Genomic DNA, 27,658 nt, shown 5'->3' with positions numbered 1-27,658 from the left:
TGTTTATTACTCCTCTAACTGTAAATGCACAGGAAAAACACAAAATGTGAACCTGGATATAAACATTCAGCACTATTTGTTTTTTAAAAAAAAAATCAAAGTATCAAGACACACATGGGCAACAAAACACACCTGACAGTCATATGTTCCAATATTGTTCCAATATTGTCACTGAAACATTTTTTATTCTTATCATGAAATTAATGACATGACATTAATTAATTGACTAAAGTTACTAAAAAGTACTTATGTATTAGAATGTGTTTTCCTAGTAGAGGATGTGACTCATTTTTACTGAGAAAGAACACATTTGACAAGGGGTATTAATTGACCTTTGCTTTAGACTCCAGCATGTATTTGTACGTCAGAAAGAAAGCAATACCAGATCTAAGCTATAAAAGGCACCATCTGTAGGAAAATATGTAACAATGGGTATTAAGCTGATCATGTTTTTTCAATGCATTATTTCTAGCATCAGTGTTTCCAAAGAATATAATTTTATTATAGGACCATTTATAAAAGGGATTTGTTTGCTGATTATTTATTACTTAAGTATTTGGCAGCAGAAATAATACTTTATCATAATTTGAATAAGCACAAATAACCACTGCTGATAGATCTAAACTAAACCATACAGTGGAGTTCACAGAGAAGCATTAACCTGACATGTGTTTATTTTCTACCTAACAAACATATAACTACTCAAAACAGCATCTTCTAATAAACAGATTTGTGTTTAGTTTCTTTTACAATATATTGCATTGTTTTTTACACTCCAATGGAAACTGATATACTATAATTTAATATGATCCAGAGGTTTGCTGATAAACAGGATGAATAAAGATGCATTATGTGGGCTCTGAGATATATCTAACCCATAATTTTATGTCACTATTACCCCAAGAAGGAGAAAGAAACAGAACCTTATCCTGCTCCTGTCTGAGATATAAGACAGAAAAAATGTCCGGAAACCTTTGTGACCTTTGACGGCATGAAAAACATGGAAGAAGGAGGGGTGCAAGCTTCCTGACTTGCTGCTTGCTTCCTCTTTATAGTCCAGAAATGGAAAAAAACGAAAGTGTGAAAGAGAGAAAGTGCCAGAGGAGGGTATTTCCAGCGGAGGAATTCCAGACCTCTTAGTGGATCTTATCACCTCTGATTCCGGGAAGAATGGACGCTGTCCAGTCTGTGGACCACCTCTTTAAATACAGCATCACAACAGCTTTAAACTCAGAACCATTCAATCCTCTGAAAAAGACACATCACCTGCACTGTGATATTGAACACGACTAAAAAGATCACTTACAATGGTAAGTACATTGAATGAGGTTTTAATAGTTTACAGTTCATTTTGTTAATGTTTGTTAATGGTATATAGAACATTTAAGCGCAAAATAGGGCGTTCGTGAAAAATGTGTCTTTTTTTACAGGACTTGCAGAGAACAATCAGCTTCAAAACTATACATTTTTCACTTTTCCTTCTGTTTTCAAGTAAGTTATAAAGTTAACATTGAAAGGATTACAATGTTGAAATTACAACATTGCTTGATTAACCTCCTCTTTTTTTGACAGTGCTTCTTTATTGGACCACAGTACAAGGCTGGTCCTACAACTACTCCAACACAAAAATGAACTGGGATGAAGCCCGTACATTTTGTAAGAAAAACTACACAGATATGGTAGCAATCCAGAACCACGGAGAAATCAACCACCTCAACAGCATCCTCCCCCGAGTGAGTGGATACTACTGGATCGGCATCCGCAAGATCAACAACAGCTGGACCTGGGTGGGCACCAACAAGAAGCTGACAGCTGAGGCTGAGAACTGGGCAGAGCATGAGCCCAATAATGGGCGAAACAATGAGGACTGTGTGGAGATCTACATTAAGCGAGAAAAGGATGAAGGAAAATGGAACGATGAGTCCTGCAAAAAAAAGAAGACTGCCCTTTGCTACACTGGTATGTAACATATGGATCAGGTTCCAGAGCTTTCAACTGAGCCTTTTAAAGGAATATAAACTGAAAACAATCTTAGAGAATGAAAAAGGTTTTCTGTATAATCCCTCAAATATTATGAAAGGGGGTTGATTAATATATATATATAAAGATTGATTGGCTTGATTTCATGAACACATTCATCCGTTTCAAGAAGTACTTGTACTGCCTTAGCTATGCGTATGTGTTGTTATAAAAGATTAGCATGTTAAAAAAAATTAGGGTTAGGAAAAAAATAACACAGTCCTTCTATTCCTCAGCATCCTGCGAGAAAGACTCCTGCAGCTACCATGGCGAGTGTGTGGAGACCATCAACAGCCACAAGTGTGAATGTTTTGAAGGTTTCTATGGAGAAAAGTGTGAAAATGGTATGTGTCATTGGTCAGAACTTTACTGTGGGTCCTTCTCAGTGATTCTTCATTAATCTATAATTTATTTGTTTAAAGTAAATTTAATTAGCCACTATCAGGGACAATCATATTTAGCAACTTGGTAATGGTATGGTGTTAAATGTCTTTCTCAGTGATGCCTATAATGTTCCAAACCATAAACACAAGTTCAGTGACAACAGACATTTTACATTTTACTTGGAATGTACTACTAATATTGTAACTGCTTTTCTAATCTACAGTTGTCAAATGCCAAGCAGAGGACATATTTAATCCTGAGAATGGCAGTGTCCACTGTGTCCACCCAAACGGAGGGTTCTCCTATAATTCTCAGTGTGAGTACACCTGTAATGAAGGTTACCAGGCAGTCGGCTCACAAACAACACGGTGCGAAAGCTTGGCAACTTGGTCAACTAAACCACCAACTTGTGAACGTGAGTAAATTTTGAATTATTATCATTTAACTTAATCAGGGACATTTACAAAAGCATCTCATAGATATTTTATTCAAAGGCTTTGTCCATATTGTAAATAATAATATGAATCTTTTAATTCATTGTTTTCACAGCTGTCCAGTGCTCTGAGATATCCGAGCCTCTCCACGCCACCATGCAGTGTAATCATCCTCTAGGAATCTTCAGCTATCAGTCCACCTGTGAGTTCAGCTGTCAGGAGGGATACACACTGACCAGCTCAAGCTCCAGCAAGCTGATGTGTGAAGCCACTGGACAGTGGAACGACTCAAAACCCATCTGTGAAGGTAAGAAGATAGACTTAGATTAAATTTTAGAGGTGAACTGTGTGACAATTTTTTGTTTGCTATGAAGCTGAAGACACTAAGATGACACCCACAAGTTGCTTAATTTTTAAGCGTCTTGTAAATGGGTTAGACACACATCAAATTGATCTAATGTAAAATCTCTCTCTTTCAGCTATCCTTTGCCCAGGTCTTGAGGACCCTGCAAATGGCAGAATGACCTGCAGTGGGGAGAGGTCCAGTTATGGCAGCATCTGCAGCTTCAGCTGCAATGAGGGTTTCCAACTTAAGGGGACACCAGAAGTGAGCTGCACTGAATCTGCAGAGTGGAGTCAAGAGATGCCGTACTGTGAAGGTAAGAGGCAGAAGTCCATACTGCATATAATTTATTTTATATTTTGAGACTGAATACTCGACTGATAAACTTATTATTGTATTTTTTTATTGTTTATCCCACAGCTGTCCAGTGCTCTGAGATATCCGAGCCTCTCCACGCCACCATGCAGTGTAATCATCCTCTAGGAATCTTCAGCTATCAGTCCACCTGTGAGTTCAGCTGTCAGGAGGGATACACACTGACCAGCTCAAGATCCAGCAAGCTGATGTGTGAAGCCACTGGACAGTGGAACGACTCAAAACCCATCTGTGAAGGTAAGAAGCTAGACTTAGATTAAATTTTAAAGGTGAACTGTGTGACAGTTCTTTTACTATAAAGCTGAAGATTTTTTATATTAGTTAGCACATCAACCTGATCTAATGTTTATTTTCTATCTTTCAGCTATCCTTTGCCCAGGTCTCGAGGATCCTGCAAATGGCAGAATGACCTGCAGTGGGGAGAGGTCCAGTTATGGCAGCATCTGCAGCTTCAGCTGCAATGAGGGTTTCCAACTTAAGGGGACACCAGAAGTGAGCTGCACTGAATCTGCAGAGTGGAGTCAAGAGATGCCGTACTGTGAAGGTAAGAGGCAGAAGTCCATACTGCATATAATTTATTTTATATTTTGAGACTGAATACTCGACTGATAAACTTATTATTGTATTTTTTTATTGTTTATTCCACAGCTGTCCAGTGCTCTGAGATATCCGAGCCTCTCCACGCCACCATGCAGTGTAATCATCCTCTAGGAATCTTCAGCTATCAGTCCACCTGTGAGTTCAGCTGTCAGGAGGGATACACACTGACCAGCTCAAGATCCAGCAAGCTGATGTGTGAAGTCACTGGACAGTGGAACGACTCAAAACCCGTCTGTGAAGGTAAGAAGCTACACTTAGATTAAATTGTAGTAGTGCACTGTGTGACAGTTCTTTTACTATGAAGCTAAAGTTTGTTATGCGAGTTGTTAAATAAACCTGATCTAATGTATACTTTCTATCTTTCAGCTGTCCTTTGTCCAGCTCTTGAGGACCCTGCAAATGGCAGAATGACCTGCAGTGGGGAGAGGTCCAGTTATGGCAGCATCTGCAGCTTCAGCTGCAATGAGGGTTTCCAACTTAAGGGGACACCAGAAGTGAGCTGCACTGAATCTGCAGAGTGGAGTCAGGAGATGCCGTACTGTGAAGGTAAGAGGCAGAAGTCCATACTGCATATAATTTATTTTATATTTTGAGACTATATACTCGACTGATAAACTTATTATTATATTTTGTATTGGTTATTCCACAGCTGTCCAGTGCTCTGAGATATCCGAGCCTCTCCACGCCACCATGCAGTGTAATCATCCTCTAGGAATCTTCAGCTATCAGTCCACCTGTGAGTTCAGCTGTCAGGAGGGATACACACTGACCAGCTCAAGCTCCAGCAAGCTGATGTGTGAAGCCACTGGACAGTGGAACGACTCAAAACCCATCTGTGAAGGTAAGAAGCTAGACTTAGATTAAATTGTAGTAGTGCACTGTGTGACAGTTCTTTTGCTATTAAGCTTAAGACACTAAGATGACACCCTCAGGGTGCTCTGTTTCCAAGTATCTTGCTAATAGGTTAGACACACAACAAATTTATCAAATGTAAAATGAAAAGGAGTCCACGGTTGATTTCTTTATTTGTTCTACTTACTTGTCCAGCTTCTCCAGCTCACTCTTTCTTGAGTGACCCTGTAGTAACTGGCCTGACCGTAGCAGGAGGTGCTACTGCTTTCTCCAGCCTTGCTCTGGCTGCCTGGATACTGAAGAAACTCAAGCAGAAAGGTGAGCAGGTTAACATTGTAGTGTCTCAGCAACAGTGTTTTAGTTCTTTATCAGTAGATCTACATGTATCTTTAAATTGCTTTTAATACAATTTTGTTAAAAATTGTAAATATTAAATATGATTTTGTGTTTTACTAAAAAGCTAATATTAATTATGTTTTTTCTTTATGTCTTGCTTTCAGCTGAAAAGTTTGATTTAAGGTGAGTTATAGCCTCCTTTACATTCTGCACTTTTTTTTGAATGACATCCTTATATTTATTGATTTCTATAGTGGGGCTCAATGGACTAATATCTGTTTTTTTCCACAGTGACTCAGACATTGATGTGTCGCCCCAAGTATACAAAAGCAATGACAGTCTAATTTAGAGATCAACAAATACAACAACTTTTTTGTGAGTACATGATTATAATCATTACTAAAATAAATAGCTAGATTTGGTTAGATATTGTGTTAAATCTTTGTTAAAAATATATAAAAATATTAATCTGATGTTTTTATTCTTCTCTTGACAGACGTTGCACTAGCAGTTTTGCAAGAATATTTTCTCCAGAAGAAACGAATACTCTCGGAAATGGAAAATGAATTAGGGTTGATCCTCGATACACTGTACTGTGACTGAACAAATATACTGTACTGAATATTTTTAATTATTTATTTTATTATCTTCCCAGTGGAAGTATTTATTATGTTATTTATTGAACACATTGTTCTGTGGTATTTTTGTGTTGACTTTTGAATATGAAGAAATGTTTGGTATTTTGTTTAATGTTTTTGAATATATTTAGAACAGCTACTATGGTTACTGTGCCTTATCCTGTGTTTTTCATAGAGCCAAGTTTATGTGATTCAAACAATTAAAATCAGGTATTGTGTATACATTTTGACAATGTATTGATACTACATGTTTATGTAACCATAAACATTTTTTTTTTTTACATTTTTTGTGAAACTACAATACCTATGTTTGGGGCAGTTTCCTTTAGAGGGATTAAGCCTAGTTTATTAAGAATTCATTAAGCCAGCATTTGGAATTTTTATTTTCTACTGAAATAAAAATATATTCTACATCTAGTCTTTATCCCTGTCCAAGAAATTGACACATATTAAATGAATTTGATGCCAGTATTTATGTTAATTAACAAAATAAAAACTGAAACAAAATATATGTGCACTATATTTTTTTCATCTGACTTCAAGGGTGTTAATACGTTCTTAATAATTATGTATGTATGCATGTTCATATATATAGCATACTATTTAACATAGAAATGTGTTTATGTGTAATATTGTAATGTGACACAACCAGATGCTTGTTGATCTAAAATAAACCAAGATGTTTATTAGACAATTCATAAAAGAGTAACGTTAGTTGAAAATTAGATCAACGCCCAATGCATGGGCAAAGACAAAATCGAGCAGGGTCAAAAGCAGTGTTCAAAGTGCTTCCCCCCAGCGGAATTAACTTGCACACCATCCAGAGTAAAGCGAGAATCATTGACTACATCAACAGGCAAGACATCCTAAAGCAGGGGTGTCCAAACTTTTTTTGTTGGGGGCCAGAAGGAGAAATATATTTGAAGTAATAAAACAAATAATGAAATATAATTTCAATTTAAATAATACTTTTTTCCTGATTATTTCATTTACACATAATTTTACTTGACTTACTATCTTTATCTTTGACAGTGTTGTGTAAACTAAGAACTTTTAAATTGATGTTTAATTTCATGATGTCTCTTAATATTAAACTCCTTAATTACAGCAACTCTTAGACTCTGTTTTTCTGCGCTAGAAATGCGCACCCTCTCCGCTTTTAGACTCTTTTGCCTGTTTCTGACACCTAGCGTTCAAACTTTGAATCTCACATTATAAAAACCTTCTTAACAGCGGACCAACTTTCATTCTATTTCTGAAATACCTCGCGGGCCGCTCCAAAAAAGTAAACGGGCCGCAAATGTCCCGCTTGAAGGCTTACCAGCAGCCAGACCCGCGCCTGCTTCTCTTCCCGGACTGCTCTAATTTTAATAATAAACAGACTTTAATATCAGACAAAGATTACCTATAAGATAAAGATAAGCATTTTTTAAATGATATTTGTATGTATAAAAGGAAAAAATATATACAAATGTATCTGGCCCTGTGTAAAAAAGTGTTTTCCCTCTAAATCGAATAACTCGGTTGTGTCGTTCTTGGCAGCAAAAACTGCAATCAAGCTTTAATGATAACTGACAGTGAGTCCTTTACATCTCTTTGGAGGAATTTTGTTCCACTCTTCTTTACAGAATTGTTTAATTGAAGAGTTTAAGATCATGCCACAGCATCTCAATCAGACTTTGACTAGGCTACTTCAAAACCTTCATTTTATATTTTTAAGCCCTTCAGAGGTGGACTTGTTTGTGTGCTTTGGATTATTGTCCTGCTGCAGAACCCAAGCACACCTGAGCTTGAGGTCACGAACAGATGGTCAAACATTCTCTTTCAGGATTATCTGGTAAACAGCAGAATTCCTGGCTCCATCTTTTACAGCAAGTTGTCCAGGTCCTAAAGCAGCAAAGCAGCCCAAGACCATGACACTACCACACTTATACTTTATCTATCAGATATATCCAGCTATTTTCCAAATGTTATTTCTCTATTGAACCAATTCGGCAGGCTCTTAGTACACAAAATTAAGTAGTCAAAGTCTGTATTGATGCTCTTGCTGAAGCATTCTGTTCCTTCTGAAATTCCGACCTCTGAATATCTAGGTTTAAATATCTTGCCTCTCTTATTGACAAAATTAGACAAGATTTGATTAGGTGGTCTCCTCTACACCATACCCTCCATGGAATAATATCAGTAATATAATGAATATCCTTCCACTTGTTATTTTTTTTTATTTCCCCACCATTTTTTTAAGAATTAGATTCATTTAGTTTTATCTGGAATAATAAATGTGCTACCTTGCGCTGCCCTAAATCTTTGGGGGAAATTGATTTACCAAATTTGTACACATAAGTTAGTCATTTCAGTTGAGGTTGTTGAGGACATGGTTGGATGCTCCTGTGCTAACTCGTTGGCGAGCTATAGAACAAGCTATAGTTGCACCACACAGAATTCAGGATGCACCTTTTCTAGGTCTTAAGCAAAAATCGTTTTTACTCACTTGTGGAAAAAAGTGTACGGATATTTAGATCTTTTGAATAATTTTTTCTCCTCTTTGCCATAATAATTATTTACTGACAGGTTCTAAACCATTCACATTCACCCCATGGACATATATTCATATTTTTTGATTATTTATATGATAAAGATACGTTCCTTTCAAAATTTTAAAGAGATCTTTTCTGGTCCTGGAACATTCCACTTTATGTATTTGAGAGTTTGATCTGCTCTACTAGCTTACGGAGTCCCCTGGGTTGGCCCACTGAAAAACCATCCATTGGTGTGTCTTCTTACTTTAGGTACCACATAAACCTTATATGTCAAACACAGGGGCCACAAAATTATTTTGGGGTTCTATTAATAGACCATTGTAGTAATGCTTCATTCTGTAGTCCTCACATGCCCATATTTGATGTTCCATATGCTGAATTTCCATATGGCCAGAATGAATGGGCTTTGTCTCTATTGCATTCTGTGATAAATTAATATGCTTAGAACCCTGCACGTTTTATTCTGTGTACATTTTCCTCCTGAACATCACTTAAAATACAGCATTTTTGTACTGAAGTACAATAGTGACGGAAAATAATACTCTATTGGGTACAGATACAGCATTTTAGTAGTTTAGTACAGTAGTGAAATAAAAATAACACTCCAGTAGATACAGATACACCATTCTAGTAGTGAAATAGTTCTACTTTGTTACTATACATCTCTAATACCAAGCCCTGTCTCTTCAGCAGTAGCTTTAAAAAAATGGCAAGGTCAATAAACATTAACTGAAGATTAGGAAACCTGAATATTACAATTAGGTTACTTGGAGAGTTTTTATTACTTTGTACTGTAAGATATAATGCAATTATAATTCATGAATTGAGAAAGAAAGAGTAGTTACATGGTTCAGAATATGATTCAGAAGATTTGAATTTTACACTGTGGAACATTAAGCAATCTAAAATTATTTTTTGTGCTTTTAAAACTATTCTCAGTGTTGCCGAGGAATGAAAGGAAGTACCAGTACTGGAAGTGACTAAGATCCCATACTGATTAGGAACCAAAATGAACCTTATAGAGGGATTTACCGTATTTCCCTGATTCCCATCATCTGTGTGTGATTGGGGGCCTGCAGTGTGTTGAATGCATTGAGTTACTGTTTAGATGACCGGGCCGCTCTGGCCTGGCCTCTTCCTGCCACTGTTGCTGCCACTGATATGCAGGTTGTGACCCTAATGCGCTGAGCTCTGAGCAATGTTACGGGAGGTGTTTCAGGTGTAATATTCAGTGTCAGTGTGAGGGGTGTGACAATGCTTTCTGTTCAGGAAGAAAACCTACCTCATGCCCTAGATCAGGCTGCAATATTTCTAATGACATCATAGCAGTTTTTGGTTTTTGTGTTTGAAAAAAAGACATGTAATACTGAATTTTAACACATTTACAGTATCTTCTTATTAATTGTAAAGAATGTTTTTTTTATCCTTTTAGAGTGATAGTTTAGACACTTTTATCATTTTCCTGTAAAGTTCTTTGAGAGTTTACACACGCTGTGTAGACAGGTTGTGGATGCATGAGGATCCCTAAAGATACCTTTTAGATTTACCCTTATTTCTTAATTACTCCCCCCGCCCCCACTCACACACAACCACACAACCACACACCCACACACACTCATGTTTAGCAGACTGAAGATTCTCTGCGAGTCAATTATTGAAACTATTTAGTGTAACTATTTAAAATGTTGCTGATCGCAATCATTCTCTTCTTTGTACAGTTTAATGCTCATGACAAGTAAACAGTGAGGTTTTCATAGATATGTCTTTGAAGCCCTCAAACAGATTTAGTATGATTAAAAGCTGAAAGCAGACTATACACTGTCACAACACATCCCACAAAACTGAACACAGCTATCCTTTTTAATGTGTTTTGCTTATTGAGAAATAGAATACAATCTAAACAAAACAGTTCACTTCTAAAATCTAAAGGAATTATTACAGCAAAAAATGTTTGTAAAAAATTTATGAATTTTGTTTCATACAATCTGCTTCAGATCAATCTGCTTTTTTAAAATTTTTTATACAAAATACAAAGGTAATAAGTTCCAAAACTAAGATTTGAGCAGCCATATTAAGGGTTGAATGAAGTTCACTCACTCTGGAAACTCTGAACTCAGAAATTAATATCAAAAGCTTTATTTCACAACATATTGCAATATGCACATGGTTGTGTACTAACGCTTTTTAAATAAATTGTAATAATCTAATAATTTGTGTGATTTAGTGTAAAGCTCTTTCTCAACAATACATTTCACTTAAAAAAGGAAATGTCGGCAATTGTTCCAAAGTAACCTGAAAATACAAAGTGTGTGTGTGTGTGTGTGTGAGGGTGTTGGAGGTTTGGGGGTTGTGGGTTGGGAATGGGTGGAATGAAATCCTGCCAGGATTTAGCATTTATCGTTAGGCCAGAGGTCAGTTGATAAAACACTGCGGTCATAAAAATGTCATAAAACACATCCTGTTATTTTTTTGTAAGAGAAAGTCTGTGCTTATATGAAAACCGGTGAATAAGCAAAGGACTTGGATTTTAGCGTCCAAATAGACCCGGACAGTCATCGGATCTGGGTATGTACAGACTGTTAGATTTGTGTATTTTGCTGTACTGAATAGAAAACAGACTGATTTGTACTAATACTCTTTTTATTTTCAGACTGTAGGTATGATGTTTCTCAGGGTGATGTGTCTGCAGATGCAGCTTCTGCTGTACCTCAGACTGACATCTGGTGAGTGTACTGTGTTTTCATTACTCTCTCACTTAAAACATTTAGAACCCAAACACACATTATTATACTTCAGCTGAAGCAGGATTTGTTGGTGTGTCTCATGGGATCTAATGCTTTGTATTCTCTTATAACTCAACAGTGGCTGTCACAAGCTGGAGCTACTCCGTCTCTAACCAGAACATGAGCTGGTCCAACTCCAGCACCTGGTGTACTAAGAACTACACAGGTCTGATGGTCATTCAGAACAGGGAGCAGCATGACTATCTTAAGCGTGAACTGTTACAAACAAATAAATACTGGATTGGCCTCAGAAAGAACTCTAGTGTCTGGATGTGGTATGGAACGTCAAGGAAAATGGAGAGTCAAGAATTATGGGATCCAAATGAACCCAATAACATAAAGGAAAATGAGGACTGTGTGGAAATGTCCATAAGGCGTAATGAACCTGAGCGTAACGGCAAGTTTAATGACGAAACGTGTAGTAAAACAAAACTTGCCCTGTGCTATACAGGTAATATTATAAGGCAATATCTGTATTTGTGTATAAGTTATGTAAAAGAGTAATCCTTTGTAACACATTAGAAAACTTACAGCGCCATCTGTCATTTCAATTGCAGAACACTGCAGGTCAAACCCGTGCGTCAATGGAGCAAAGTGCCAGGAGACGATCAACGGCTACAACTGCACTTGTAAGCTCATCTTTGGTCTCAAATCACAGCTCTTTTAAACCATTTCCTCTCATTTTTATGTTTTCTCTCAGAAACAAAATTCAATGATTTTCTGAGCCATGCAAAATCCTCACAATTCTAGCTTTACTGTTGTCTTCTTATTGTTCTGGACCTACAACAAATCAGTATACACTTTCTATTTGCATTGTGGTCAACGTTTTTTGTAGAAGCTCTTGAATTGTTAGATAAAAATACAAATTTTGTTACATCTTGTGCTAGTGGAGTAGCAGTAGTACAGTACAGTTCGAATAGCTGGTGTGGATATTTTATTGTGTTATTTGCCTGTCAAAAACACAGTGCTAAAAAAGTGCTAGCTAACTTGTAGCATTGAAGAAGCTTTTATTAAAAAGCTGTTAGTGAGCTGTGCTTATTTGAGTATTAGGACCGAAAATAATTTTTATATTCTTGCACAGTTAGTATACTTATGGTCTATATAATTGTACAAAATTGTGTACAACATTTAGGCATCCAGATGTCTGTTGTTGGTGGGAAAGTGAACTGCTCTACAGACAAAAGCCCGTTGTGTACAGTGGAGTGCCTCCCTGGTCACCTGCTTCTGGGCCCTCAGGAATACAGCTGTCGACCTGGTGGCTCATGGAGCCTCTTTAGACCACTGTGTGCAAGTAAGAACATACATAAACTACCTAAAATTAATGATAACATCCAATTAATATAATCATCATGTTGTACCATCTAGTTTTCCCCATCAATCTGCACTCTGTTTTTCACTCTTTGTTATCGTCAGCTGTGAAACCTTATAGACAATGCTGTGTCTTTTTTTAAATCAGTCCTAAGTGTCATAGCAAAGGGTCTGAATACTGTTGAAATTTTAGGGTTTTTTCTCTTTGTGTTTTTACTTTCTTACTGTTGGGTATTAAATGTAAAGCGATAAAAAAATACAATTTTAATTTTAGCACCCTTAACATGAGAACATATAAAAAGAAGAAAGAGAAAATGTTTGAAGGCTTTCCAAATGCATTGTAAGCAATGTTGATAAAATAATTATTTTGTCTTACAACGCCCTGCATGTTCCGCTCCATCATTAAGAAAAGAAAACAGCTTAGACAAACTCCTTCATAAAACAATAGGCAATGTGTTTTTACTGGCTTCATCTGATGTTGGTTTAGTGTAGACAAATATAGAAACTAGCACAGACCACGAAACCAACTGATCTCATGACCAAAATCAAGAATTTGTTGCAGAAATGTATGATATTTACACTGCAATCACAGTGTTTTAGCTATCAGTCACTCGTGATAACTTAACAATTACAGACAATTTAACTCTATGGCACTTGTAAATTGTGTTTTATGAATAAGATATAAATTCCCAAACTATTTTTTGAGCATACATACTGTATGTGTTTAAAGATTGGCATTAGTTAATCATATTTCACTAACCCAGCCCTCATAACCATCACCTTCTCTGCTGCTGTATATCACAGTGGTGACACATATTGTCAAGTTTTTAATAATCTGATGCAGTTGTTATCCAACCAAACCAGACTCTTGATTTAGCAGAGAGTGAACAGTGCTTTTTTTGGTGTCAATGATGGATATACTGACTAAGCAATAAAAACTGACCACTCATAATATATATATATATATATATATATATATATATATATATATATATATATATATATATATATATATATATATATATATATATATATATATATAAATTGATCTTCAACCTACAGGCTCTGTTGTTAATGAATAAAAAGTGAAATTCTGTGAACAGGGCACCGGCAATAGGAAACATTTACCATTGTGAAGCTTTAAAGGCAATAAACATCCCAGTAAACTGCTTTCTATCCACCCCTGCTGTGAACAATAATTATACTGGCTCTGCATATTACACTAACAGAATTTCATTACATCTTAAATAACACCTAAAATTTTGGAGGAATGCTGTATACTTTAATTTTATTTTTATAAATTAAATGTTTAATTATATAAAGCTACACTATGATGTAGTTAAATAATGTCTAGACAGAAATTTAATGAAAATGTTTGTGAATTGTTCTTTTCTTTGCTGTTCTCAGGTTATGGCCATTTGTTACTGGCTTCAACTATGTGCAGCGTCCTTTCCACAGTCTGCTACTGTGTGTTCTGCTGTTACTTCTGCACAAAGAGTGAGTGTTTTTGTTCTTAGTATGATATATATATATATATATATATATATATATATATATATATATATATATATATATATATATATATATATATATGTAATATTTTGTAACACATATTTCACTTTAAATTTACTTTCCAACTTATCCTTTTTTCATTTGATGTAGAAAGAAACACAGTTATAAGGTAAGGAAACATTTTCTTTAAGCTCAATAAGACACTTATAAAACATAAAAAAAAATGTAATTTATCTTTATAATAATGTTCTAGAAATAAACTTTTGGTTCATAAAATGAACAACATAAGTCTGAAAAACATTTAAAAATATTAATGAACCTTAACTTTATGTAAAATGTATGGTTCTTCACATTTACAAAACTATTACAAACACTGGAAATAGTTCTTTAGGGAACCAAAATGGCTTCTCTGTGGCATTACGATATAGATATTCTTTGCACCTTTTTAATTAGGAATGTAATAATAATAATAACAACTGTTTTATCTCCTTTAATCAGAAATCAGGAAGCAATAATGAATCCGACGTATGAAAAAGAAGATACATTACTGGAGGAGGTTCCACTGAGCACTGTGTGATGTTCAGCTCACTCTGCCCATTTTACTCCATTCACTGCATGTATAAAATCAAGGTCTGGTGCAGTCTGTTGTTGGCATTGATCATTTATTTTTATATTATGTATTATTTTTAATTAATAAATGTGTATAACTGAATGATACTGGTTTTAAAGAATTGTTAGTGTCAGAAGGTTTGATAAATGTATTTGTTTATTAAGTATTTCTTTTTGACCTATTAGCATCATTATTATTCACTGTTCATTGTTGTCCTCCTGAAATTGTTTCTGCAGAAGCTGAGTAGCACAGTAAAACTAAATGTGTGTATTTACCATAAACCTGTGACTTCAGTCCACTTAAATCATGTTTGTGCTACATTATTCAATTAAGTATCTTATACATACAGTTGTTTGGAATCACTACATATAACATTTTTAATATTAAACGTGGTGGCCAATACACAACAGCGAGCGAGTGGTGCTGCAGCATGGAAGCTAGAAAGCAGGCTGGTTCAGTTAAACCTTAGCTGCAACACAGCTTAAAAAGAATCGGCACGTCTTAAAAAAGATCAGTGACCAAAAAAGTAAATAAATAAATAATAAAATAAGAGTAAATATTGGCACTGAGTTTTTCTGCCTCTGCTACCAGCCGCACCTGACCAGTCTTCACTGACTTCACTTGACAGCAGTGAGGGCATGTCCTAACTGAGATCTAGATCAGGCTGCAACAAGATAAAACGGTAGGCTACTCAAATATTGATGTGTATGTTATCTGCTAAACTTAGAACCTGTAAATTTGTAACCCCAATTCTAGTATGTGAATTTTTTGAGGAGTGGGATTTTTCCGGTATGACAGGCTTGGCTTAGGCTAACGCAGCTAGCGGTGCATAAAGCTAGATTAGCCTACTACAGCTAAAGTTTACATTAGCTGGTTTATAATGTGCAAACAATAAAAACACTCTAAATGTATTAACTAGCTGACTAACTTACAGAGTATGATGTGGGGTGTGGGGCTTACGGGGTCAAGTAACACAAAAGTAACGCAATAGTTACTTTTACTGGTAACTAGTAACTTTTATAGTGGAGACACTCAGTTAGTAACTCAGTTACTTTTTTGGAGAAGTAACTAGTAAGTATAACTAAATAGTTTTTCAAAGTAACGTGCCCAACAGAGCTGCTGTATGGTCTTGGCCAACGTGCTGCAGCTCAGTTTCAGGGTGTTGGCAATCTTCGTGTAGCCTAAGCCGTCTTTATGTAGAGCAACAATTTATTTTTTCCAGATCCTCAGAGTTCTTTGCCATGAGGTGCCATGTTGAACTTCCAGTGGTCAGTGTGAGAGCGTGAGACTAATAAAACCAAATTTAACAGTTCCCTGTTCACACCTAAGACCTTCTAACACAAATGAGTGACATGACACTGGGGAGGGAAATGGCTAATTGGGCACAGTTTGGTTATTTTTACTTAGGGGTGTACTTCTCTTGCCAGTGGTTTAGAGATTAATGGCTGTGTGTTGAGTTATTTTGAGGGAACAGTAAATTCTCAGTGTTATAAAAGCTGTACACTGAATACTTTGCATTTGCATTGTATGAAAGTGTCATATCTTCAGTGTTGTCCCATTAAAAGTTACAATGAATAATTTACAAAATTGTGGGGGATGTACTGTATCTGTATTCTTTAAAACCCACGGAATGAATGAATCCAGTGCTGATTTTGCTTCATTATAATTAAGATCATTTCAGTTGGTGACCTGGCATTCTCAGAACTTTTGGAACACGTTGCATAATTTCCTAGTGGGTGTAGCACAGCTTGACACAATGAGAAAACTGTGATCAGAAGACACAGTACTGTGCGTGGAGCACTTCTTACTTAGGATTCTTACTCCAGCTATGCTCTTAAGGTAAGGTACTTCACTTTACACATAGAGGGTAGCGTAAACACTGCAATCCTTATTTTACATTTTGCTGTTGATATTGAGTACTTTAATGACAACTCCTGTTTAAGGTGTTTAATAGAAATAAAATATTGATAGTATATCTATAAACAACTGTAAATACTGGTAACGGGTAATTGTTCATCAACAGTGTAATATCTTACAGATATTCACTTACTGTTACACTATATTTACACAACTGTTCTGTGTTATTAATTTATTACATTTTACACATAAATTTACATACAGTTCTTCTTGTCCATCAGATGTTTGTTATGAAGCATATGAGTCTGGGTTTTGGATGGCTGAGTCTTACTATCATGGTTTATAATGGTAAAGTATTTTCTTACTTTATGCAAAAGCAACAACGTTATGCCTCAAACCACATTAAAGTTCACACCCTTCTGATTTCTTCTATTTTTGTTTGTTTATCACAGTAATGGTTTCAGATCCTCATACAAAATATACCTTAAAAGATTTTTACCATCCTGACCCAACTAACCCATTTTAACAGCCCAGAGAAAACGTATTAATACTGAGGGCTGTGGTGTGGAAAGAAAAGGTATTTTTGTCACAGGAAATAGTTTCAGATCCTCTTATGAAATGAGACAAATAATTTAATTAATACAGCATTTGAGTTACTTAGGGAGGATGAAGTTAAAACAGTTAATTAGCACAAACAGAGAAGCATTATTATTTAAACATACCTTATCTGTTTTTGCAAATGAGCAGAATAAAATGTTTCACAGCAGAAAGCATGGATCTGTAAATTAGAACACCCTGAAACTGAAGTAGCAAACATCCTCGCACTATCACGCTACAATCCACCATGTTTGACTGTTGGTATAATGTTAATACCACATAAAAAAAGATTTTCAAGATGTCTCCCTTTCAAATCAATATTTCACAGTATGTTATTCCAAGGGCTTTAACGTCATCAAATTGTGTTTTTTTGCCAAAAAATACAAATAAATGTTGGATAACAGTAATTCTCACCTTTCAACTCTCACGAAATTTCTGCTAGTTTACATCTTTTAGTCTTTTTCACACTACTAAAAAAAGGTTTAATTTAAGTGTTGTTTAGAATTAGCATACTTGGCAGAAATGTACCCTTTGTGAGTATAGTTTAATACCTGTATACCCTTATAGTACCTGTTTAATTGGTTGATTAAGGAAGCAACAACTTTTTCACTTAGGTGGAGTTAGTTTCCTTTTTTTTTTTTTAAAAAGAACATTTTAATATCGTTTATTGTATGTTTTTGTATAATACTTGTAAATATGTGTCTAAAGATAAGGATGCAAAATAAGTTATTTTAAGTATAATATTTGACAAACATAGACAAATAGTAGAAATAAGGAGAAACGTTTATAATTTACAGAAATGTTGCACCACACTTATGCAATCAACCAAGAAATAGCTGCCTGAAGCTTCCTTCTTTATTAACTTACCTTATGTTCTCACCTCACACAATCCTCACACAGTGCATGCCCGAAACTTCTCACACATTACTCATGAAGTAATATCTAATTCACCTTTTATATACATACAGTATATACAGAGCAATCTAACACAGCTATCACATGCCAATTTAAAGCCCAGGCCTGGACGTACCATTACCAAACAGAGAACAACATGGACTGGTTGACAGCTCGCCAGTGGTGCCAAAGACATTTTACAGATATGGTGGCAATCCAGAACCAGGGGGAGATTGCCTACCTGGACCAGATTCTGCCATTTCATCGCACATACTACTGGATTGGTATCAGGAAGGTGGAGGGGGAGTGGATGTGGGTGGGGACCAGAAAGCCCCTGACTGATGAGGCAGCCAACTGGGCAACCGGAGAGCCCAATAATCAGGGCAGTGGTGAAGATTGTGTGGAAATGTACATCAAGAGGCAAAAGGACACAGCAAAGTGGAATGATGAGAGGTGCAACAAGAGGAAAGCAGCGCTTTGTTACAAAGGTAACATCCTGTTCCTTCTTACACTAGCAGTTAAATAAATGCAGATACTTTTTTCCATCAGCATCTTACAGAAAATGATATTTAAAAAGGTTATATATGGGAGGGGGAAGGGCTCCATGTGGTCCAACGGGTTAAGCGCTGCCACTATGAACGGGAGATTGCCTGTTTGAGTCCTGTTCATGTAGCTTGCCATTAGAGTCCTGAGAGAGCACAATTCGCCTTGCTCTCTCCGGGTTGGTAGATGGCGCTCTCTCTCCACATCACTCCAAAGGGTGATGTCACTCAGAACAAGGCGTCTGTGAGCTGATCACAAAATCTTGAAGGGATGTGGCTAAAACTGAAAACTTACATGAAGGGAACTGATGCAACTGGAATTCATTTGTTTTTGCCATCAGTGACAGTAAATTCCTTTGTATTTTACCGTCAAATGCAGTTTCTCTTTATGTAAGAGCACCACATCACATTTAATCTACATGCTTTTCTATTAAAGGCACCTGAGTATTTATCATGGTTTCCCTTCTGTAATAAAACTATATACAGGACTACATCCCACCACATTGTCTCTCTACTAGTCTCTACTACTTATTATTGGAAAAACATATTTTATTAACCTGATGTAATATCATAACATTGCATAAAAACAAGGATTAGCATTAGCATTAGCAGCCAGTTCTGACATTCACTCACAAGGCAGCAAAAGCTGAATCATGTAGTACTGATTTTCTTAGCTAGACATCTAATCTGTTTATCAAGCAAAATTCCCACAAACATTAAAACAACCGTTTATTTTTCTGAGGCAGTTTACTGCTAGACCATGAAATGAAGAGTAATCTTAAAGACAGGAGAATCGTGTTGTGGGCGGGGATAAAGATGGCTTTGAGACAATAATGTTCTGCTCCATATACACTTTACTGGTGCCCTACATCATCAACATATGGTAATACTTTAAATAAAGCATTGTTATTATTCACAGTATTACAGTATGCACAATGCACTTGAACTAAGTCACTGTGTCACATCAGTCAAATGAAGAAGCGAACCTATCCTTCAGTATACTTTATTCACTGAAGAAGAGTAAATAATTAACATGAATTTGAAAAAAGTAGCTCACAGACTTCAGTTAGGAGTTTCAGTTAGCCCGTCATCAGATTTTTGCTTAGAGAAGTCTGAACTAACTTGTATTAAATCGTATTATACAAAAAAATATATTTTACTGATGTAATTCTCCTGTATTTATGGTAAATATTTACAGTCCAGGCTTAAATGCATAATGCATTCATATGATGTGTGCATCTGTTTAAGCATGCATTTATAGTACATGCTTCTATAGTATATAGAATATAGTAAAGTTTCTACTTAGAATTTAACATGCTGTGAGAGCTGAGACGGAACAGAAGGGACGGCACAGCAACATCGACGCTATAACCCCTACTGTGAGAGCTTGTGGACTACAGCTCAGTTCATTTAGCACCAGCATTCCTTCAAGGTTCGACATCGAGCCCAGAGGTCTGCATCTAAACAGCTCTCTGGTCAACCAGATCATGAACTTCCTCAGCACATCCTCCTTCCTGACCCTCAACACTGAAATCTCATAGGGCTGTGTGAATTGCCTGACCCTGTACGTCTACAACTGCACAGCCAGAGTCATCTTCAGTGTAATCATGATGACACAATTGACACAACCCATTTTCTAAGCATACTACGTCCTAATAATTAAGAATTGTTATTTACTGAAGCAAGAAGAGGAATGTTCTTAATTTTTTTAACACATAAGTAGTTTATAAAGGTTTCTTATTCTGTATTGTGGTTTTGAGCAGCGTCCTGTTTTGAGACGTCCTGCAGTGAACATGCTGAGTGTGTGGAAATCATTGGGAACTACAAATGCCAGTGTCACCAAGGCTTCACCGGACCTCGCTGTGAACAAGGTATTGCAGTCCATCCAGATACTGTACTGAAAATGTGTGTGCATGTGCATATGTGTGTGTGTGTGTGTGTGTGTTTGTGTCTTTTCCAATGGTATAATTACCTTTCCCTGTTTAGTTGTACAGTGTGAGCTGCCTGTGGGTACACACTGCCAGCCCTGACAGCAAACAACATTGAATAAACCTGAACTTTTTCTGGCAGAAATACATCTTTTAAGGTTGATGATGGAAAAACAGCATCTATTTAACATTACATATGAGGCATCGGTTAATGTTATAAATTCTGATAAAAGTTGCTTCACAGAATTAATAATATTATTCAATAATGTAAATATACATTTTTTAAATGTTCATTTTTTACACCAGAGTACAGTAAAAGTATAAAAAAACTGAATACAATCAACTTTACTTACATTAAATATGTATATTTAATGTAAGTAAAGTTTAATAAAAACCATACATCTAAAACCATAATATTGAATCAATGTTAAATCAACATAAAATCAACTGTTTCAAGGCATTAGTGATAAAAAAATGAACGTTGATTCAATGTCTTTTGCTATGTGGGAGGTTCAGAGAGAGCTTAAGCAGGGGAATTACAGAGCTAAAAAGCGTAAATATTGCTCTGTACATGTTTGTGCAACACTCCTGCACATTAAATATATGATAAACTACTTACATCAAAGTTACTGTTACACTACGTTGAACTATGTCAACATCAACAACTCAAACTGTAGTCTACCTCTCTCTAAATCACTTAAATATCTTTATTTTTAAAGCTTTTCAAATGTTTAGGGCAATTAAATGTGAATAAATTAAATTTGTAGGTTTTTTACAGTGTCTTAAATATACATATGTTAACTACTTAAAGAGATTGCATTTCAAATGTAAAAAATGAACTGAGTTTGGAATTGGCACACAACACAACAGAGGTTCCATAAACACAAATGGATAGAACCAAGGTTTTGTCTAAAATTCTAAATGAAGTACAAAATAATGACACATCCTCAGACATTTGTTTGTTTTTCTGAACAGTTGTACAGTGTCCTCCACTTATGAAGGCGGTCATTGGTTGGAATATGAACTGCAGCAATCCTATCAACTCAAACAGCTACAGCTCCACCTGCACGTTCAGCTGTGAGGAGGGCTTTGAGCTTGTAGGCTCACCCACAACCCAGTGTGATCATACTGGACACTGGACACAACCAGCCCCGACCTGTACAGGTACCAATTCAAGCTAGATGTTAAATTAAACGCAGAGACTGGAACTTTTTTATGGTATAGAGCAATAAATTAGCTTCACCTCCACAGTTTCACAAGTTCACTTATTTCTCACAGAGATTCTGACAGAGCCTCTCCCTTCCCTTCTTTTGAAACAGCTTCAGTGGCGTTGTGTAACATGACCTAAGATGTCTCACACTTACACAGTGATTGTGGAAACACAGATATTAAGAAATTGACATACATAGCCTCTTGATGCAAACAGTCTTTTGTTACTATTATTACAGTAGTGTGCTTCATACACCCATCATGTGACTCGTGTGAAAACCACTTTTATTTTCATTTTTATTTCATTTTCATTTTACTGGTTAAAAAGGAGAGTTTAGAAACTGCATGTTATTTCTGTTCCCAAAAATCCATGTGCAAAAATCCAATTTGAGATACCATATAATCACATTTTAATTTAATATTTTTTTTTATAATTTAATTTTTATTTTTTCCCTTTTTTCTCCATAATTTACACGGCCATTTACCCAACCCACTCATTAGGTTTCCCCCTATCACTAGTGATGCCCCAACACACTAGGAGGGTGAAGACTAACACATGCCTCCTCCGATACATGTGAAGTCAAAGTCCCCCTCTTTTCAAGCTGCTGCTGATGCAGCATTGCAGAGTAGCATCACAGTGCACTCTGTTCCGATACATCAGCTCACAGACGCCCTGTGCTGCAGACATCTCCCTAGGTGTGATGTGGGGAGAGAGCGCCATCTACCCACCTGGGTATTCTTACTTTTTTATTGAGCATCTTTATTAATGTTTGTATAATATTTTATGCTGTGTGTGGTACTTCTTGCAGCTGTAACTTGTGGCCCCCCTATGGTCCCTGCCAATGGCAATATGACCTGCACTGGTCCTCTTGCAAAGTTCTCCTTTCGTTCATCCTGTGCTTTGATCTGTGAGGAAGGATATTCACCAGCAGGAGAGAGCACCCTGACCTGTCTCAAGACAGGCAACTGGTCTGCAGAAACACCCACATGTGAAGGTAAAATGTGCAACGTATTTTGTTATTTGATGTATAAACTGTGGGGTGGGGTAAGAAAGGCCAACACCTTTAACTGTACATCATTTTTTTACCTCTCACAACAAATATAATTTATCTCAGTTTAAAAACTACTGTATATCAGAGTTGATGAACTGACAGTGTGTAAGATCATATGAATGGATTAGGTTGAGCACAGCTTTGATTGCAAGGCTTATTACTTACAGAATTATGTATTTGGGGCAAGAGGAGTTTCTGCACAACAATCAATCAATGAACAAAGAGTTTATTCAGAAATGTGTAATAAAGATTAAAGAACATTCAGTGAGCTGCAGTTCTGCTGATAGAAACACCTTGATAATTTGTAAGGTCAGTGGAAAATACATATTCCATAAACACAGATCAGCAGATTTGGGAATGTATATTGATTGTATTAAGAATTCTAAATATAAAAAATTAAATTATGCATATTCATATGATCTAAAATAAATTATACATTGCCTGGCCGAAAAAAGTGGCCACCTGGATTTAAGTAAGTAAATGATGTGGGGTTGATGCTGCAGGTCTGGGTTCAGCAACAGTATGTGCTGAAAGAATGAGATCAGTTGACTACCTGAATATACTGAATATAGACCAGGTTATTCCATCAATGGATTTTTTCTTCCCTGATGACACGGGGATATTCCAGGATACCAATGTCAGGATTCATGGTGCTGGAATTGTGAAAGAGTGATTCAGGGAGCATGAGATCATCATTTTCACACATGGATTGTTCACCACAGAGTTCAGAGAATCTATGGGATGTGCTGGAGAAGACTTTGTGCAGCGGTCAGACTCTACCATCATTAATGCTGCAAGATCTTGGTGAAAAATTAATGCAACACTGGATTGAAATAAATCTTGTAACATTGCAGAAGCTTATTGAAGCAATGCCACAGTGACTGTATGCAGCAATCAAAGCTAAAGGCGGTCCAACAAAATGTTAGAGTGTGACCTTTTTTTTTTTGGCCAGGCGGTGTATATAAATAGTTATGTAATGCTTAGAATGAGGCTTAGTTGTTTTAAATGTATAGCTAAAATATTTTTATATATTTGTACATTATTATATTTTACAGTTTTATGTGTACCTCATTGCTTACTTATGTCATTTCAGTTGTGTCTTGTGGTTCCCTGATGATCCCAAATGGTAATGTAACCTGCAGTGACCCGCTGGGAAAGTTCTCGTTTCGCTCGTCCTGCACTGTGACCTGTGAGAAGGGATTTACACTGAGAGGAGAGAGCACACTGACCTGCCTGGAGACCAGCAACTGGTCTACAGAAACACCCACATGTGCAGGTAGGTATTGGAATAATACACTGCAAACCGTGCATGATCACAGTTAACACTCATATGTCACTAATGCTCAAGATGTTTTTACTATTGTCTTATGTCTCTTCTTAACCCTTTGAGACCCTGCGTCCATTACAATGGACATCACATATTTTCTCTTTTTTTAAGTTTTATTGCACACAACAGTTATTGAGGGCTGTTTTTTATCAGAATAGACCATTAACCAATCTATGAAACAGTTTACCAACCAATGAAACAGTAGCTTTGCCCCACCCACTGCACTGGAAAACACAGTGACTCAAGACATTAGGGAATGGCAGCATTAGAGCTACCGAGGCAAAGTAGAGGCTAATTTTTTACTAATATTATGTGGTTTAGAACACTTTTTATACTGTTCATTTTACTGTTTAGGGATGGTTTGTGAAATTAAAAAGGTCAATATCAAATACAAATTAAAAATGCCAAACAATGCAATGGACATTAAAAAGCAATAAAATATTTTAGTTATTTGGATTTCATTTTAAATGTAAAGTTAAATAAAAAATTAAATGAAAAGATAATTCTTATATTTTCCCATCACTGGAATATTCAGGTGTAAAAGATTTAACAAGCCACAACAACTGTCAGTGGAGCAGATTTCAAACTTTCACTTCATACTAATAACAGTTTCTGTGTGCAGGTAGAAATAGATTATGAAAATGAATAATTAATATGTATCTTTCTAAAATCTGACTCATCTGTACACATCTTGTTCTGCAGCTCGACAGTGTCCTCTGCTGTTCAGTCCAGAGAATGGATGGATGAACTGTTCTGATCCTCACTGGTCCTTCAGTTACGGCTCACTCTGCAGTTTCGGGTGTGAGGACGGTCATGTACTCACAGGAGAACCTTCGCTAGACTGCACTGTGACTGGATCCTGGAGTCAAGAGACTCCTTTCTGTGATGGTAAAATAAAGCTCATTTTATACACAATTATAAAATAATACCCTCCAAAACAATTATATCCTCTCAAATGTGTCAAACACACAACCTGTCCCCTTCAGACCAAATGTAGTAAATCAATAAGTTCACCTGTTCAACTTTTCAATGATTTTGTGTGATAATATGGCATTTAACAAGGTTTATTAAAAAACTATTGGATTTAATGTGATTTTTATATAGCTGTTTAATCCACCTCAAGTAAGTTTGGATCCCTGATTATGACTGAGAAAGAGAATCCTGAGAAAAAGATCAGTGCACCCAGTCTCTCTCCTTTTTTGCTATAATTATTGTAATCCTTCTTTTTATACTATACTACACATGGTATGTCTTCAGTGGTATTTCATTTTTGTTTGGCCAAAAGGCCTTAATTTCCCAAAGGTTAAAAAAAATCCAGACATAAAATTTAATTAAAGTGAATTAAGACCATACTGTAGGCATGGGGAGGTGTAATCTCACAGAAAAACAAGTGCAATTACACCGGTTATTTTTAGTGTAACAGTTCTGTTTTTGTTTGTGCAAAACTGTTTGTTTGAAATATTGTTATAAGTTTAATAAGAATATTGTCTAGTGGTTAATTTTGTCTAAAAAAAAGTCTTACATTTACATGGTAATCTAAATTTATTCAACATGAATATTTACCATGTTAAATATTTTACAACAAACAAACGTTATATCTATTTTTGACCTATTTCACTTTTACTGTGAACTATAAAGGTTTAGAAAACAAATATCTCTTTTTCTCTCTTTTTTTATCTTGCATGTACCCAAACACACAGCTGTTCAGTGCGAGCCCCTCTCATATTTACCACTCGTCCACTTGGATGCTACTCTGGTTCCTTCTATGAACTGTTTACACCCAAGGGGAAACTTTAGCTTTGGCTCTCAGTGTATGTTCCAGTGTTCAGAAGGCTACAGGCTGAATGGAACCAGTGAGCTGATCTGTACCTCCACTGGGATTTGGACAGCAAAGCTGCCCACCTGCATTGGTAAGTATTTGCAAATGTCTTTTGTTAATTCCAAAAATAAAAAAGCAAATGTAAACTGTAGAAGATCTAGGACTATTAGAAATCTGATATCATAACACAGTTTCCTTTGGTACATTGACTCCTGAGTAAAATACATCCGTAACCATTAACCATACCATAACCATATTATTACTAAAATGAAGATCATACTTTACACTCATTGCTGAGCAGTGTGATAGGATTTACCCTCCACATTTAGCCCAGTTTACAGTGGCGGGCAGCCACAACAGTATCTCAGAGGACAATTGGCATTTACAGTGGAATGAAAATGTTTGGGCACTCCTGATTATTTTTTTGTTTGTAAATCATTGGTTGTTGCAATCAGCAATTTCAGATAAATATATCATATAGCAGATGAACACATTGATATAAGAGAAGTGAAATGAAGTTTATAAGATTTACAGAAAGAGTGCAATAATACTTTAAACTAAATTTGGCAGGTGCATAAATTTGGGCTCCCCAACAGAAAAATGACATCAATATTTAGTAGATCCTCCTTTTGCAGAAATAACAGTTTCTAAACACTTCCTGTAGATTTCAATAAGAGTCTGGCTTCTAGTTGAAGGTATTTTGGACCATTTTTTTACAAAACATCTCCAGTTACTTTTTAAGTGTTAACTGAAAACCCCAAGTGTAGCCCTGGTCTACAAGACTACACACTGATGGTGAGCTAGGTGTGGGAACACACACCAAATATACAAATAAATGATTCCAATAGCAATATTTATTCAATACTCTCATATTGAAAGTAATTTACTATAGATGGGATAAATAGTTTTAAATATAATTTTTTAAACAAACATTATGATATATGCAGAATTGTGGTTTGTATGAAGAGTGACCAAAACACATTCATTTAGCCATGTTGATCACTTTAATAGATACTTCATCACCTCCATTTGCACTTCATTAACCTAAAATGCAAAACTCTACTTCTACACTTTCCTAAAATAAACAAACATTGATGATATAAATTATATTTCTAAGGTTTCTAAGGATTTCGAAAATATATTTCGTCACACAGACAAGACTCTTATAACACACAGTTAAAATCTGTCCTTTGTGTGTCTGTGTGTTTCAGCCGAGGAGATGTCGTTAGGGACTGGCCTGCTTCTCTACACTGCTATTGGTGCTGGATCATCAGTTGGTGTTCTGCTGGCTGCAGGGCTGGTTGTGCTGGTGGTACAGATGTTGAAGAAGAAAAAGGGTAAAAGAAATGCTCTTCTTACCCACTAGAGGACTCCACGGAACAGCCCAGCAATTTCAGGGCCGACTGCTCCTTATCAGTCAAGTCTGCTCCATTCTTCATTCCCATTATTGATCTGCACAAGGGCTGATGTGTTTTTCTCCCTTTTCAGGGCATTACACACCAGATAACTCAGCTTGGGAGGGGGATCTGAATCCCCCCTTTGAGGTGAAGTAGTGAATGAAGTGCCTCTACCTGGACAGTACATTTGGTGCTTTCTCTCCCTGACATTTCCAGATTTGTAGTATTTCTTGACATCATTAAGAGCATTATGGGGTTGTCTTTATATATCTGTTATATAAATAAAGTGTGTAATACTGTAA

At 36.1% G+C, this 27,658-nt stretch overlaps 2 protein-coding genes across 3 annotated transcripts; both read left to right on the top strand.

The window, feature by feature from the left end:
* The first annotated feature begins 983 nt into the window (after positions 1-983).
* Positions 984-27,658, top strand: LOC103030868 (uncharacterized). Its single transcript, XM_049468204.1, has 31 exons — positions 984-1,310; positions 1,431-1,491; positions 1,573-1,959; positions 2,256-2,363; positions 2,627-2,818; positions 2,953-3,144; positions 3,317-3,496; positions 3,601-3,792; positions 3,920-4,099; positions 4,204-4,395; positions 4,522-4,701; positions 4,805-4,996; positions 5,203-5,325; positions 5,508-5,526; positions 5,635-5,662; positions 11,172-11,244; positions 11,384-11,755; positions 11,862-11,933; positions 12,437-12,595; positions 14,020-14,069; positions 16,547-16,573; positions 16,873-16,939; positions 18,202-18,570; positions 20,388-20,495; positions 21,528-21,716; positions 22,571-22,756; positions 23,907-24,089; positions 24,843-25,028; positions 25,841-26,050; positions 27,171-27,296; positions 27,448-27,658. The coding sequence occupies exons 1-31, from the start codon at positions 1,308-1,310 to the stop codon at positions 27,510-27,512; spliced, it is 4,671 nt and encodes a 1,556-aa protein (XP_049324161.1). The 5' UTR covers positions 984-1,307; the 3' UTR covers positions 27,513-27,658.
* On the top strand, positions 11,017-16,136 carry LOC111191469 (E-selectin). 2 transcript variants are annotated; one of them, XM_022666494.2, is made up of 8 exons: positions 11,017-11,086; positions 11,172-11,244; positions 11,384-11,755; positions 11,862-11,933; positions 12,437-12,595; positions 14,020-14,109; positions 14,275-14,293; positions 14,623-16,136. In XM_022666494.2, the coding sequence occupies exons 2-8, from the start codon at positions 11,181-11,183 to the stop codon at positions 14,699-14,701; spliced, it is 855 nt and encodes a 284-aa protein (XP_022522215.1). In that variant the 5' UTR covers positions 11,017-11,086; positions 11,172-11,180; the 3' UTR covers positions 14,702-16,136. The 2 variants fall into 2 exon arrangements, with proteins under 2 accessions (XP_022522215.1, XP_049336613.1); XM_049480656.1 differs by lacking the exon at positions 11,017-11,086 and having other exon boundaries at positions 11,094-11,244.

Source organism: Astyanax mexicanus, chromosome 1 (assembly GCF_023375975.1).
Source record: "Astyanax mexicanus isolate ESR-SI-001 chromosome 1, AstMex3_surface, whole genome shotgun sequence".
In the NCBI taxonomy this organism is placed as follows: Eukaryota; Metazoa; Chordata; class Actinopteri; order Characiformes; family Acestrorhamphidae; genus Astyanax; species Astyanax mexicanus.
Note: the sequence above shows the minus strand (reverse complement) of the source record. Positions and strands in the feature narration are given on the sequence as shown.